Genomic DNA, 15,132 nt, shown 5'->3' on the forward strand with positions numbered 1-15,132 from the left:
AGTTAGGCAAATTTTTAGGACATTAATCAACGGATTGGAGGACCATCACATCACTGTTTTTCCATTTCATGTCAAATTGGTTTTTGCCTTTTGTCATCTACTAGTTTTGTGGAGTGTGAGAAACCGACCTTTCGATGCGCTTCTTCAACTATTGTGGCTACAAATAATCAAATATGCAGCTTTCACTTTCATTCTTGCTCTCTGTGTACACTGTTAAGATTACTAATATCACCGACGCTCTGGACTCTCTCGATCTCTCCTCTTTCCCTTGTCTTTCCCTGTAGGGTAGTCTACTGTACGTAGGGCCCCCTGTCCAAATGTTGATCGATGAAATTGGTTGGCGTCATCGTGACAATTCAATGAATTATTACCTAATTACCTTCATAAAACAAATATGTTTTTTTAAAGAGAGATACTATTTCCCCAATTGGGAAATATGAGTCAAATCAATAACAAGAATATTTCTAGTGGAACATCTTTCACAATCCCTGAAGAGAGAGTTCACTAATAGACCGAGGGATAAGTAATTCCCAACGATTACTATCTTATTTGTCAAAGAAAAATAGAATATGTCTGCTAAATTTAAAATCATCACTTATGAACGAAGGGAAAGATCTAGAACTAGATGGGGCAAGTTATGGATAAGAATGTCCGCCCACATCATTCGTGCAATCTCTCACAAGAAAGGGATTCCCTGTAGTGGAGGTGTGATCAGTGTGGAGCTGGTCGGTAACCAAATAGGGGGATCTCCTTTACTGCAAGACGAGGACAAGATGTTGGTGGCAATTACCAAACATATGTGGCATGCCATCAGTTCCAGTACTATCTACCGCAAGATATTAGTACAAGCAAATAGCTTGGTCGCACACTTCAGGCACCCACCATAATGAGATTCAAATGCACATTTTAAACCTAAGGCTTGGTAAGTTATCCAAAAAGAAAGGGCAAGAGCACGCAAATTAAGAGGAAGAAACTATGCTTCCCTATTCAGATATTGCTAAAGTAATGTAGAGAGTACATCACCTTAGGTAAGTTCCTCTCTCCACATCCTGTGTGTGTTGTGAATCTTGTCGTATTAATACATCAGCAAGTTACAAAGTCTATTTTCAAGGTACTTCTGAATTCTGATTATCCCTTCTCAACACGTTAACAGTTTCCCGTTTGAAACAAGAAAAACAGAATGCAAAGTAATATTGTACCATCGCCTTACCTTGGGATCATAGCTTTTTTAACTCTGAATGTAATCTCAATTCCACAAAGCATGTTGTAGTTGCATTTGTTACCAATACAATACACATGATCAACTGCTTTAAATTAGCCAGTAGGGGAAAATGTCAGATCCATAGCTACTCCTCCACATTCTGGCATGTTTCTAACCTCATTGAGAATCCTTGTGAGTTGTGTTGTCAATTCCCTGCGAACATAATCAGAACGCTCCTTTGTAATTGATGACTCTGTAAACAAGGTTTCAGTAAGGCATTGATAATCTTGAAACCATTCATCATCACTAGTCCCGGCAATGTGGTCATTGTAAAAATCAAGAGAGCCTTCTTTCCGCCATCTGTTTAAACAGTATTTGTCAGGGAGCTGAAAGTAGTTCTTTACCACATATATACGCAGAGAATGTCTGCATAACAATCCCGAAGATTCAAACTCTTTACAGGAACAGTGAATCTGTTCCTCTTCAGGTATCCATATCACAAGACGCTCTCCATCAATTTTCTTAAAGTGCTGCACAAGATATGACCCATTGGCCATTTCAGACACTGCATATTGCATGGCGAGTACAAGTTCCTGCTGCAAAGCATTGAAGGCAAATGGCGTCAAAATACTCCTTGCATGCTCCTCCATGGGAATGCTTGTTTTAATATGCATATACTGCATATCTCGATGCGCCTGACTTTGAAAATTGGCAGAAATACCAACCTGCAAGCGTTCAAGCATAAGAAACCAATATCAATTGAAGAACCATAAGCATATACCAAAGGCAAACGTTACCAACCAATGTACCTGCTCGAAAAAGCTACGCAAACATGTTTGTGCACTGAAAACTCCTTTCAAAAATGCATCTACAGATTTTGAATATGTTGCCGTTGCCATACAAGCAAGAAAGTAACCCCTAATATAGGATTGAGCCCAGGAATCCCGGACTGAATAAAGTAAAGCAATATGTTTATCAGTAGTAAGCCCAAACACTGAAATCATTTGATTCCACTGAAGCTCAAAATCCTCTGTACTCTCCAGCCGATATAACACATCAAACTCAGATTTAAATTCTACATAGCGTGGTCCAAGTGAAACAGAAAACCAGCTAGATACCTTGGGAAGAATATTCCAAAGGGAAATGACATGCTTAGTGCCCGGTAATTCACTTCTTATTGCATCTCTAAGCCCAGGATCGAGATCAGTTAGAATTGTTTGTGGGAATCTCCCTCTCATGAAACGCACAAAAGTCTATATGAAAGAAGAAAAAATCATTGTAAGTGGACAGATACAAAGACACAGCTAATAAAAAAATCAATATAGTGGATGTATTGGATGGTAACCTGTAAAGCCCATGAGAAGGAACGAGGTGTTTCATCTTGTAAAAGAACACAACCAAAGAAAATGGTCCTTCCATGATTGTCAATGCCAAGCCATGCTCCAAAAAGCATGCCATATGTGATTGATTGATATGAAGTGTCAAAATAAACTGCATCACCAAACATAGTGTATGCATGGACTGAATCACCATACGACCATGCAATGTGTTCAACCTTATCATTCTCATCAACTGTAAAATCATAAACGAAATCTTCGTCTGCTTCTTTTGTTCCCTTGCATGCCTCAAGAAGTTCCAATGTATCGTTCTCCCGTTTTTCAGTGAGCAAAGCATCATTTTCTTGAACAACCTTTTTACGGTTTTGGACAAAATTTCTAACATCCCGCTCTAAGAAGGGTAACTGTCCACCTTGAATCCCCTTTTCCAACTCCAACACCTTCACTATACGATGTATGGGAAACCCAGCTTTAGAAAGTAACAGTATCCGCTCTTGATCCGCCTCATGGATTTTACGATAGGCAGGAAGGAGCCGCACTTGGTCATCTTCCAAAAGTTCATGGTTATGGACATTACTGAATTGCACGACAAACCATTGAGAAAACCCATCAACGACCTCCTTGGACAAATACATTTTTGCATCACATCCACACCGAACTGACTTCCTATCCCTGTGGTGTTCCCCTGTAGGCTTCTTCTTCATGGGTGCAAACCCCGAACGATAACAAACGAAGTCACGCTTATAAATACCCAACTGTGGGCTAAGTCGAGAGCGCTCTTTCCTAATTGAGAAACCGTTTTTCCTAGCGAAATTGCCATAATACTCAAACGCATCATCGTCACTCTTAAACACCATTCCAACATAGGGGGAAACCATAGCCTCTGATGTCGTACTATCATTCTTAACCAATTGGGATGCTATGGATGATGCCTCTTCAGAGTCTCCCTCATATGTCACATAGCATTTCCAGTCCCCACAGGGGCATTGCTGCCGCCGAATCCATATGTTTTTCGATGGGACAGAAGTCATTGATTAGTATTTACACTTCAAAATCAACTCCCACTCCAAGACTCAACCTTTAGCTACTCTAATAATCTTTCTTGACCACGAAAGCTAGCTCGCAGTATAACCACAAACCCTTTAACAAAATTAAAAATTGAAAGAAATAAGAAATGGGTTGTTCTATATGTTCAGAATGCAAAGAAAAACAATATATGCAACAAAATGGCAGAGAGAGCGGAAAGGGGGTTTAACATAACAGATTGGAGAAAGCAAATCGGACCCAGAAAACAAAAAAGATAACATTTTTGAGAAATATATCGAATAGAATAAAAGAGCAAGGACGGAAGGGGACGTACCAGTGAAAGAATGACTATGAGTGAGGGAAGGATGTGCTAAAACCCTTGTTCCGTCTTCGGCTTCTTCCTCCTCCGCATCCGACTGGACTGACCGAGTGTCCCTGTCCTTTTACCTTTTTCGTCTTTCCCCTCCGATACAAGTAAAATTAAATGGGTCGGGCCTGTTAATGGGCTAGTGTTATGTTAGCCCACACTGTTGGGCATACTCTGAATTCGACAGCATTCGGGCTTCAGCCCTTCATTTGTTTTCTGACGGCTTCTGTAACAGTTAAAATGCCTTTTTTGGGCAATTTTGTAAAAAATATTTAGAAAAGGTGATTTATGACGTTTTTGTAGCGTCAATAATAATCTCTCTTTACCTTTTTAGACCATCTCCAACCGAGGGGCCAGAGGGCCATAGGCCAAACATTGCCCTGTGACAATAAACCATCTCCACCCGAGGGTCAATGGGCTATAGTATGGAATGTGAAGAATTGAAATAAATGAGATAAGATAGTATGTAATGGTGAAAAATATGTGAGAAATAATGCAGGAAAACATTAGAAATTAAAAAAAAAACGTCCATAAAAAAAGGGTGGGCTGGGATTAAAAAAAAAAGAAAAATGGGTTGGGACAAAAAAAAATCATAAACCCTAACCCTCAGTTGTAGACAGTTTTCGGACTATTTTCAGCCTTTTGGACACTTCGGTTGGAGATGATCTTAGCTTTGTATAACCATCATCTTTCTTTGTGCTAGAGATCCCACGATTAGGAGTCCTAGATAAATGTGGAGGAGGCGACATTTTCAACATAACTTTTGAAAATTGAGTGATGAGAATTATGCATATAAGAGTTTATAATAACGGAGAATCACTCTTTAGAAATCTCATTGCTTATGAAAAGTATGAACCAACTAGTGCAAGTAAATTGACATCTTCTTATGCTATATATCACCTTAATAAATCATATTTTCTTCCCACAAGGGCGCATAAGGAGCATGTATTAAGGCTATGCTTGGGCTTAAAGCAAGGTTAAGATTGACCGAAATTAAGCGCATGAAATGGAAAGGTTGGGATGAACATGTACTTTTGCACTTGATGAGATGTGCAAAAGTGAGAGTCAAACATGCGATGCGTCCAAGTGGATTTCAAATGCCACAAATAAGTTGCTTAGCGGTGTAAATCTACCCAGTTGGAAGCACCAGAGCGATTCTTGGTCGCTTCTTTATCACTCTCCTGCCGAAATAGAAAATAATAGTAATGTTCCTTGCATTTCCCTTTGCTTGGTCATTGGTAATTGGTAATTTGGTATAAGATGTAGAGCATCAGCATGCATTTATTTTCTCAGTTTCTACTTTCTGCAGGGTATCCCATCGGTCCGCTTTTCTTTGATTGAGGAAACTACTGGATTAAGATCTTGAGGCTGCCAAGATACTTTTAATCCCCTTTCTCTTCCGTTCAGTGTCATTTAGGTAAGGTAGCAAGTCATTGAATTTTTTACCTTTTTAATGCAGAAAGTCATTTGATTTTAACAACCATGAGAATTTAATTGAATTTTGAACGGACATTTTGTTTGATCATTGTCCTTCTGTGTTTCAATTCTTATTAAATAATTTGGTTTGGAAAAAAATTATGTCGTTTTCGATTCCCTACTGCAGGTCCTTTGCTTTAGCAGATGAATCTTAACGTAATGCTTTAAATCTGATGGCTACTGATTTTAGCGACGATGTTAAAGAAGCCTTACTTTCTGAAAAGAAAGATCATTCTCAACTCAATACTGAAACAAATGTCGTCCACAGAAGAAGAAATCGCCTTTATAGCATTAGCACTACCCCATGTCCATCATTCAAGAACCACGTACAACAAAATGAAGCGGAATCTCAATGTCCTGTAGATTCTGGTCCGCTCTATGTAAAACCACAATTCAGTCTAACGCAAGTACTTTTGTTGTTGATTGCATACATTGGTGGAGGCACATTTTGCTTTTTCCTGATGAGGCATCAGATAAAGGGTAAGAAAACGAATGCCATTCTGGACTCCATGTACTTGTGTATAGTCACAATGAGCACTGTTGGTTACGGGGACCTTGTGCCAGATAGCATGTTGGCAAAGCTAGTTGCATGTGTTTATGTGTTCATCGGCATGGCCCTTGTTGGCATAATTCTTGGCAAGGCAGCAGATTACCTTGTAGAGAAGCAGGAAATCCTTTTGGTTAGAGCTATACATTTTCGCGAAAAATTTGGGCCACCGGAGCTTCTTAAGGAGGTTGAGACCGAAAAAGTCAAGTTCAAATGTATTACTGTCGGAATCCTACTTTTGATTCTTATTATAGTAGGTACTGTCTTCTTATGTCTAGTTGAGAATCTGGAAGTTACGGATGCTCTCTATTGTGTTTGTTCCACTATAACTACACTAGGCTATGGGGATGAGAGTTTCTCAACGGGAGCTGGTCGTATTTTCGCTGTTTTTTGGATACTGAGCAGCACCATTTGTTTAGCACAGTTCTTTCTCTACCTTGCTGAACTATACACTGAAAGAAGGCAAAGATCACTTGTGAAGTGGGTTCTTACGAGGAGATTAACACCCTCGGATCTTGAGGAAGCAGATCTTGATCATGATAAAGTCGTTAGGTACGAATATAAATTACAATCCTCGTCCATGCTTTATCTTATTGTTTGTAAATAATTAAGATATTTCAATTCTCATGCGGCTGGCTTGTTGAATTCATTTATGTATCAGTGCGGCAGAGTTTATCGTATATAAGCTAAAGGAGATGGGGAAGATCAACCAGGAAGATATTGCACTGGTGATGGAAACGTTCAACAAACTTGACATTGATCATTCAGGAACTTTGACGGCATCTGATTTAATATCAATACCATCTCAACCAACGACTTAAAGTTTAAGTTGATACGTCTGAACTCTTTTATGCATTGCAAACTGAATCCATTTATCAATGGAACTTGCAAAATGAGAGTCTGTACAAAGCAAGCTCGGAATCGTTCGATGACATATCTACATTTTTTTCAGGCATTCTACAGTAGTTTAGGTTTGATCCGTATATTTACTCTTGGTACCCTCACTTATCGGTTGAACGAGTTTTACGTCCGCACAAACGTATATGACCAAAAACACAAATTTTGGGTCTGTGGGACTGAGTGTTTTGTACGTGCCATGCACCAGTTTCAAGATAAGATAGGACTGGGCATCTTGGCATTTGTAACATCAGCACGTATGAAACAACATAAATACAACAAGCACATACAAGAAACTAGTTTTCCCGATCACATTTGCCTGGAAAATCTGTTATACTATCTGTAAACTGTACAAAAACCATGACGCCAGAGGGAAGATAAAAACCCAAAATCCTAGCATTCAAAAATCGTGCACCTCTGGAATGATGGCCAAACAAGGCTGCCATTTTGGAGGCTCCAACCCAAACCTCCCTGACAATCGAACACCATTTTCTTTCGACTGAAGCTTGTTCGCACTCTTCAACAACAACTTCAACTCTTCCTTAGTCACCACGATCTTAATCTTCTTTCCTTTGCATCCTTCTTGGCGGACTAGTTTTGAAGGAACCAGGGCCTTTCCGAGGAGAATTGCAAGGTCTGGCACGAGATGGTAAACCTCAACGGGGTCTAGCTTGGTGTCGGGTGCCAATGGCATATGCGGTTGGGCCAGCTTGTAGCCAGTGTGAGGGCTGGATGCGATTGCTTGGACTGGTGTTGAGGATTTGAATTTGTGTTGTCCACCCTCACGGATTACTACTTTAATCTTCTCGTGGGGCGGGTGGGACATAAAATTTATGCAGTTTCCCATTGTTTGGTTTGACTTTGCAGAGAGAAATGCAAATTATGGATTAGGAATTTCGGGCTCTCGTGAATTTATAGTGTGTGGCTTTGATCAATTTTCACGTGGGAGGAAGTTCGACGTGCAAGCCATGACACTGCTTCTTTAGGTATGATATATTATCTAAGTACCTCCAAGTCAATGGTCTGTGGAGATTGTTCATTGCACCACTGCCACAACATGAAGTTTATATTCAAAGTATCCGATGTCAACTCCAAAAAAAATATTGAACTTAACTATATGTTTTATGTCTTTGTTAAATAAATGTTGTTGATGCACAACACCGGAGGGGTCTTGGAACAACGTAAATCTGCAAGAAAGTAAAGAACACAAGATGTATCGTGGTTCACCCCAATTTTTAGGCTACGTCCACACTGATATTGTATTTCTCTGAGAGGATTGTGAGGGAGAGAGCCTTTGTATGTGAGAATGAGAGCTCCTCTATTTGTGAGGGTGAGAGTGAGGCCTCCTTTATTGTGAGGGTGAGGTGTCCCTTTTATAGATTAAGGGCTCCTCACTTATTACATATTTGCACCTTCATTTATTACATAATTACATTTGAATCCCCCTAGTATTTATACGAGGTCTAAATACGGACGCCCTAAATATGATACAAACAAATGTCAATGAGGCCTCGAATCGAATTACACAGGAAGCCTGAGTCAGCTAGCCACAATATAATAGCTTCGGTTCTCAATTTCAACCAAAAGAGATGCAGAAGACCAAATGTCTACATATTCTATCACAAGCAAATAACATCCCCTGGATCTCGAGAATTATAATAGCGGAAATAAGCCTCAAAAAGTAAGCACCTAAGGTTGCTTCAGTCTGTGACAGTGCCAATTGGCCTTTCCTATAGCCTGGATGGAAATAGAAGTTACAACAATACACTTGTTTTGTACCTCCTGTCATTCTCATGTTGCAATAAGGAATTTTCAAAACTTTCGTAGCATACAAAAGGAAACTGGACTTTTTCATTTATTCGATTTCTTAAAACTCATTCAGCTATGATCTAACTGATGATGTTATTCAAATCACATCTCACATATAGACGCATTACTACTGAGTACGATGCAAGATTTCTAAGAACTTCACTAACTTTATAAGACTAATGAAAGAAGATTTCATAGTTGAATTCTAATGGTACAAAACTGTTCTCTACGCCTAGAGAGAATTCAAAAAACATATAAGTAGAGAACTGAGAAGCAGCAAATACCAGTTTCACATTACATTTTCAGTGTGATGAGCTTTTTCAGTAAACTAAATAGCCCAACATCTAAGTAGTAACTAACTAAGATGAACTTCTAGATTCTAACCATGACTTGACAGCAACCCTTGTTGTCAAAAACCAACCAGCCTTGTCTGAGGCCTCATGGAATGGAGCATTCAGTTCCTTTAAATGGGACCCAAATACACTCGCCAGACCTTTGTCTGAATACTTATGTTTCCCATGTCCAGTATTAATTCCAAGCAACGGCGGAAGTTCCTCACCAGATTCCAATACGCAAGACAGGTCATTGATCCAAATATGTAATGCAGTCAGAGCTGCCCCAAGAGAGAGGCCCTTGAGATACAGAGACCACTAGGTCTGAGACCTTGACTGTAAGCCTATGTATATCCGAAGTGTGATCCCCAAGTCTAGTAGCTCACAGGCTCTCTCCAAGAGATTGAGGTTCACACAAAGATCAATCAGGCAATTGCAGTAAGCCTTCTTTACATCCAAACCAATTGAGTTAAAAAGTTGTGATGCTTCGTTCTTGAACTTTTCACTACTGTCTTGCCTTTCCACCAAAAGTCTTACCACATACCCTAGTTTTTCATCAGCCCTCTCAATGCAGTTCGCAAGCTTGCAAAGTTCTTCCTTTGGTGTTTGAGTCATCACATTCAGGAGACAACCACAGAAACGCTCATCTGGTGTTATACCCAATTCTAGGAGTTGATTGAATATCCTGACAACGTCATCAGTGTGTTTTGCCTTACCGTAGCATTGGATAAGTGATGTCAAAATAAAGATATTTGGCTCAAAACCAGCTTCCAACATCTCATTCAATGTAGCTTCTGCTTCTGTAACTTTCCCGCTACAGGAATATATGGTAATCATGGACAAAAAGGTCCAACTGTCAGGCTTCAGTGTTTCAGAAGTCTTCATTTCTTCAAAAATCTCAACGGCTTCGTTGGTGTAACCAACATCAGCATACATAGCTAAAAGGGTGTTATAGAGACTTACATTTAACTCTAGTCCCTTTTCCTTCATCTCTTTATAAACATTAAGAGCATCATCACTGTAGCGAGCTCTACCATAGGCCCTTAAAAGACTTGCATAGGTTACCCAATTTGGTGAAAGCTCCTTGCTGATCATCTCTCGGTAAATTTTCTTGGCCTGCCAAGGCCTCCTAGCTCTTCCCATAGCATCCAACAAAGTGTTATAAATAACCAAGTTTGGCTTAGCCCCTATAGCTTTCATTTCCTCATAAACATTCAAGCACCCATCAAAATTCCCCGATTGCCCGTGAATTTTGATCAATGTAGAAAACGCCACTGGATCAATGCGCCACTTCTCAGTCCTGGCCCGGTCATACAAACTGAAAGCCATTTCAACCTTAGCAGCACGTCCATAGGCGTCGATCATAGCCGAATAGGTAACATCATCCGGATTACACCCAAAACAGGGCATCTTCTCAAACCACTCCATAGCCTTCTCAGGCAAAGAGCACATCCTAGAGCAACTAATCATAGTCGAAAAGGTAACATTATCGGGTTTAACACCTCTCTGGAGTATTTCGTCGAACAGCTTCTCTGCTCTCTCCATATCCCTACCCTTCATACACACTTTCAAAGTCACATTATACAAAATCACCTCCCGCTTCGGTTTCAACCTCTGCTGAAAGTAGTTAAGCGCAAGCAAAGCATTTTCCGGATTGTTCATGTTATTCAGAACCACCACAGCGTCTTGTTCCAGAAAATTATCCCCTAAACCTTTTAAAGCTTCGAAAACATCACTTTCAATCGCAGTGCAAGAGTTCAAATACTCAGCTACCTTCACCAAAGAAGCGTACCTGGAATCGTAGGACTTGTGCCGTAGCTGTGAAGCTCTGGGGCTGCTGGGATTGACCCAGATATAGCTTTTCGACAAAGACTCGGAATTTCCATCTGGGCTCTGAATATTTCCAATTTCTGGAGCTTTGGAGTTCTGGGCTTCTTCTGCAACTGGGTCTTGCAAAGAAACATGGTGTATTTGCAGAGAGGTTCTTGACTGAAATTGCAGTGAAGGAAAACTGAGTATGTGGGTGTTAATTGCAGAGCTTTGGAGTCGGAAATCAGTCGGGGAAGAAGAAGAAGGGAGAGAGCGGGAGGGAGTTTGGGGGTTGCGGAAGAAAAAAGAGGGTGAAGAGCACAAGTGACAAGCCATTTTCCTCACCCTGTGGGGGATTATGAAAGGTGCTTTTCTTTTCTTTGCATTCACAGAGGCAAATTTGTCAGCCTGCAGCGTGGACAAATATCTTTTTGAACTTGTATCGGGCCTGGATGTGATTTTACGGGTTCGGAAGATGTTCGAAGCCCAACTTAGATTCCCAAGAGCTTTACGATTAGATAAATAGTTGATTGAAATAGGCATTGTTTTGTATTAAGGAAAATGTTATAACTAAGCTTTTTCATAGCAGTTTTATCATATCAATCAATTCTCGAACAAACAAAAGGAGAATGGAATGAAAAGCAGGCCCAGGAGAAGTTCTTCATGCTGGGAACACATTATTGCACACGTATTTAGGTTGTTGCTGCTGCTCTCTCTCTCTCTTGTGTTGACATTTGGAAGGGCTGCGGGATCAAGGATTTGTTTAGTTTAGTGCAATGTCAGAGAAACGAAATTTGTAAACAAAATTTACAAACTAAATGATGTGTCACTAATAAGAAATTAACACATTTATAATCACTTAAGTAATAATCCAATTATTAATTTTGATGTCATTTACTTTACAAAATTTTGTCTACAACTTTAGTCTTCCTAGCATTACTTTTTAGTTTATGGTAGAATCTAATGATATGGGGACTGAAAATAATGATATAGTTGAGCATTGTTAGACAAGGATTGGTCGCTAAATTTCATTCTTTAGTTTACTCATATGAGCCATGGGAGGCCAAGGGTTTGCTTCTAGGTGGGAAATTTATGTGAATTGGAACACACTATCCTGACCAACTAGTGTAACTCATATAAGTCCTGGGAAGCCAAGAGATTGCTTCTGGGTGCGTCTTTGTTTAGGAAAATTAATGAAAATGGCTTCAAAACTTTGAGTTTTAACCAAAACCACCTACTAACTTTATTTAATGATAAGGACAAGAGAGAGAGAAAAACCTAACCCTGATCGGAGGGTCGGAAGTTGAGAAATGGAGAAAGCATTGAAAATCTATGCGGAAGTTCTGAGATTGGTGAGGAGGTTGAAGAAAATCCCCTCTCGACAGATCGAAAAAGTAATAGGGAAGGAAGGGTGTCGAATCCAGAAGATTCGCGAAGAGACCAAGGCCAATATCAAAATCACCGACGCCATTGCTGTGTGTAGCACTCTCTCGGTTTTGTTTCGTTAGGGTTTTGTCGGTTGGGTTTTTCGATTTATTTTGTTGCTTTTTTTGCAGAGACACGAGGAACGTGGGATTATTATAAGCTCAAATGATAGTGATGATTCGAGTAGTGATGCTGAGAAAGCGTTGCTGTAGATAGCTGGGTTGATTCTGAAGGTGATCAATGGATGTTACTTTGTGTTTTCTAGGTTAACATGGTGAGGTTTGAATTGTCAAGTCATTGGGTTCGAATGCTTTTTCGTGTTAGTGAATTTGTAACAAAAAATGAATAATTATGTCAAATTACAAGCACTGAAGTATTTACTTTAATTTGATAGTGCAGTTAGTGTTGTGTTTGTAGGGCACAACATTTGCATTTGGTAGAGGAGAAGAGGAAGCCGCAGATGGGCGGGCAATAGAAGAAAATTAAGTAATTGGTGTAGAAAGTTAAAAAATTGAAGAAATATAGAGAAAGTGTGATGAGTATTGAAGAAAATTAGAAGAAGAAAATGTGTTTGGAATGTGAGAATTCAAGAAGAGGAGAATGTAGTACCATTAAGTTTTATAAACAGTGTCGTAAGTTTTCATAAATAGTGTAGTAAGTTTCATAAACAGTGTCCTAAATTTCAAAAACAATGTAACAGTTTCATAAACAGTTTCCTAAATTTCATAAACAGTGTAGTAGTTTTATAAATAGTGTAGTACCATTAAATTTCATAAACAATTTGTGTGAGGATGCGTGGGTCCGTGCGTCATATTTTTTTTTAATATTAAAATTATGTCATTTTCATTAAAATTTAAGTTTTTTGTCATTTTTATCAAAATTTAAGTCTTTTTAATTAAATAAAGTTATAAAATAATTTTTTATTAAAATAAACATAATCCAAGCCCTTGTTCCCTCTTTGTTTTTGGTAAGGAAAGAAAAAAAATATATAGTTTAGATTAGAACAGAGTTGAATCTGGTAGGAGAGAAAAAAGGTTAGCTTTTGCAAATAAAGGTCAATATACAAAAATAATAATGAGTTTTTTAAAAGAAATCAAAATTTTGTTTTTGTTAATAGAATTCATGTTACACTTAATAAATGAGAAAGATAAGTAGCTAGATTCTTCTGTTCACACCTCCTCAATTCTAGTCTTGACCAATCGCTTATTAGAGCAACTCCACCCATGGAGCCTTTCCCCCTGGCAATCCACTATTGAATGCATCCTTTTGAACAGTAACTGCCTTTAATGAATAGTAACTGCCATTAATGAACAGTAATTGTCATTTGCATCTCCACCCTTGGAGCCCTCCCCCCTGACAATATGCAATAAAATATTAGTTTTTTTTGTTTGTTTAAATAATACAAAATAAAATTATTTGTAATTTCTGATAAGATTTTTTAAATCGTTTTCGTTGCGCCACGTGTCTTTTTATAAAAAAACAATTATTTAGCGATGGATTTCGATAAGATTTTTATCCAATGTCATCGTGCCACGTGTCGTTATTTATAGAAAATATGAAATTGTGGTGTAAGATAGATGGAGAAGAAGTGGTATTTATAGAAAAGTAAAAACAATTTTTTACAATTTTTTTTTCAGATTTTTTAAAATTTTTTCGGATTTTTTCCATTTTTTAAAAAAAAAAAATTCCAATAATTAATTTCTGCCGTTGGATTTAAAAAAAATTGAATTCCAACACTCCAGATTGTGCCACGTGTCACAACGGTAATTTTTCTTAATTTTAAAACTATTTTTTCTTTATTTATAAAGCATATTAATATCGACCGTTGATCTCAGATCGAACGGTTGATATTAAATCATATTTTTTTTATTTTTTTTACCGTTGAGATCCAACGGTCCAAATGAAGGAGCCGTTGAGATCGAATGGACCGTGGGAAGCCACGTGGCTTCCCAACGGTAACTGACAGCTGCTGCAAGTGGCCTGACAGAAAAAAAATAAAAAAAGGGTTGGAGCTCGGGCTGCTAAGCTGTCACAAATTGACAGGCCCCTTGCTCGGGCCTTCTTCAAGAGCTCGGGCTCTTCATGGGTGGAGCAAGTTGACAGGCCCTCAGGCCTTTGGAAGTCCCCTGTCCCCCGGCCTATTCACAAGGCTGGAACTGCTCTTAGAGCACCTCCAGCGGGGGAGGTTGCTCGGGGGCTGTGGATCAAACAGTAGCAAATTGATGGGGGGATGAGCTCCAGCGTATGGAAGCCCGAGCAACAGGCGAGGCCCGAGGAGCAGGCCCGTCGAGGATTGCCAGCCCGAGAGCCCGAGGGCTGCGTCAGGCGCGTGCGTTGCACGCGCGCGTGGGCGCGAGTCGTCCGACAAAAAAACAGGGCTGGGGCCCGCGATTTCAGTTTTGAAAAGTAACCGTTGGGGAAGCCACGTGGCTTCCCCATGTCTGTTCGATTGAAACGGTCATATTTTATGGACCGTTGGATTTCCAACGGTAAAAAACATTTAAAAATCTCATTTAATTTCATCCGTTTGATCTAAGATCAACGGTTCACGTTATTAGGCTTTGTAAATTATATAAAAAAAAAGAAAAAACTGTTTAAAAATCTAAAATGTTACCGTTGTGACACGTGGCACAATCTGGAGTGTTGGAATTTAAATTTTTTTAAATCCAACGGCAAAGATTAATTAGGTGAATAAAAATTTAAAAAAAATGTAAAAAAATTCTTAAAAATCCGAAAAAAAATTATGAAAAATTATAAAAAATTTTGATTTCACTTCACCTATAAATACCTTCTCATTATCTTCTACCCTACACCACAATTTCATATTTTCTCAACTACTTTCAACCACATTCCTATCTTTCTTTCACCTATGAAATAACAAATATAATTATTTTGAATTATTTTAT

At 39.0% G+C, this 15,132-nt stretch overlaps 3 protein-coding genes across 4 annotated transcripts; 1 reads left to right on the forward strand and 2 right to left on the reverse strand.

The window, feature by feature from the left end:
• Positions 1-959: 959 nt before the first annotated feature.
• LOC114819310 (putative protein FAR1-RELATED SEQUENCE 10) lies at positions 960-4,018 on the reverse strand. 2 transcript variants are annotated; one of them, XM_029087688.2, is made up of 4 exons: positions 3,899-4,018; positions 2,547-3,678; positions 2,011-2,454; positions 960-1,926 (listed from the first exon to the last, which is right to left on the reverse strand). In XM_029087688.2, the coding sequence occupies exons 2-4, from the start codon at positions 3,567-3,569 to the stop codon at positions 1,315-1,317; spliced, it is 2,079 nt and encodes a 692-aa protein (XP_028943521.2). In that variant the 5' UTR covers positions 3,570-3,678; positions 3,899-4,018; the 3' UTR covers positions 960-1,314. The 2 variants fall into 2 exon arrangements, with proteins under 2 accessions (XP_028943521.2, XP_028943522.2); XM_029087689.2 differs by having other exon boundaries at positions 2,320-2,454; positions 3,899-4,017.
• A 986-nt stretch (positions 4,019-5,004) lies between these two features.
• LOC103434415 (two-pore potassium channel 1-like) lies at positions 5,005-7,563 on the forward strand. Its single transcript, XM_029087690.2, has 4 exons — positions 5,005-5,133; positions 5,241-5,348; positions 5,535-6,506; positions 6,616-7,563. Exons 3-4 carry the CDS (start codon positions 5,581-5,583, stop codon positions 6,773-6,775), a joined length of 1,086 nt encoding a protein of 361 aa, XP_028943523.2. The 5' UTR covers positions 5,005-5,133; positions 5,241-5,348; positions 5,535-5,580; the 3' UTR covers positions 6,776-7,563.
• A 1,244-nt stretch (positions 7,564-8,807) lies between these two features.
• Positions 8,808-11,361, reverse strand: LOC114819311 (pentatricopeptide repeat-containing protein At4g16390, chloroplastic-like). The gene has a single exon (XM_070806443.1). The coding sequence runs from the start codon at positions 11,342-11,344 to the stop codon at positions 9,311-9,313; it is 2,034 nt and encodes a 677-aa protein (XP_070662544.1). The 5' UTR covers positions 11,345-11,361; the 3' UTR covers positions 8,808-9,310.
• Positions 11,362-15,132: the final 3,771 nt, after the last annotated feature.

This window comes from Malus domestica, chromosome 10 (assembly GCF_042453785.1).
Source record: "Malus domestica chromosome 10, GDT2T_hap1".
Taxonomy (NCBI): Eukaryota; Viridiplantae; Streptophyta; class Magnoliopsida; order Rosales; family Rosaceae; genus Malus; species Malus domestica.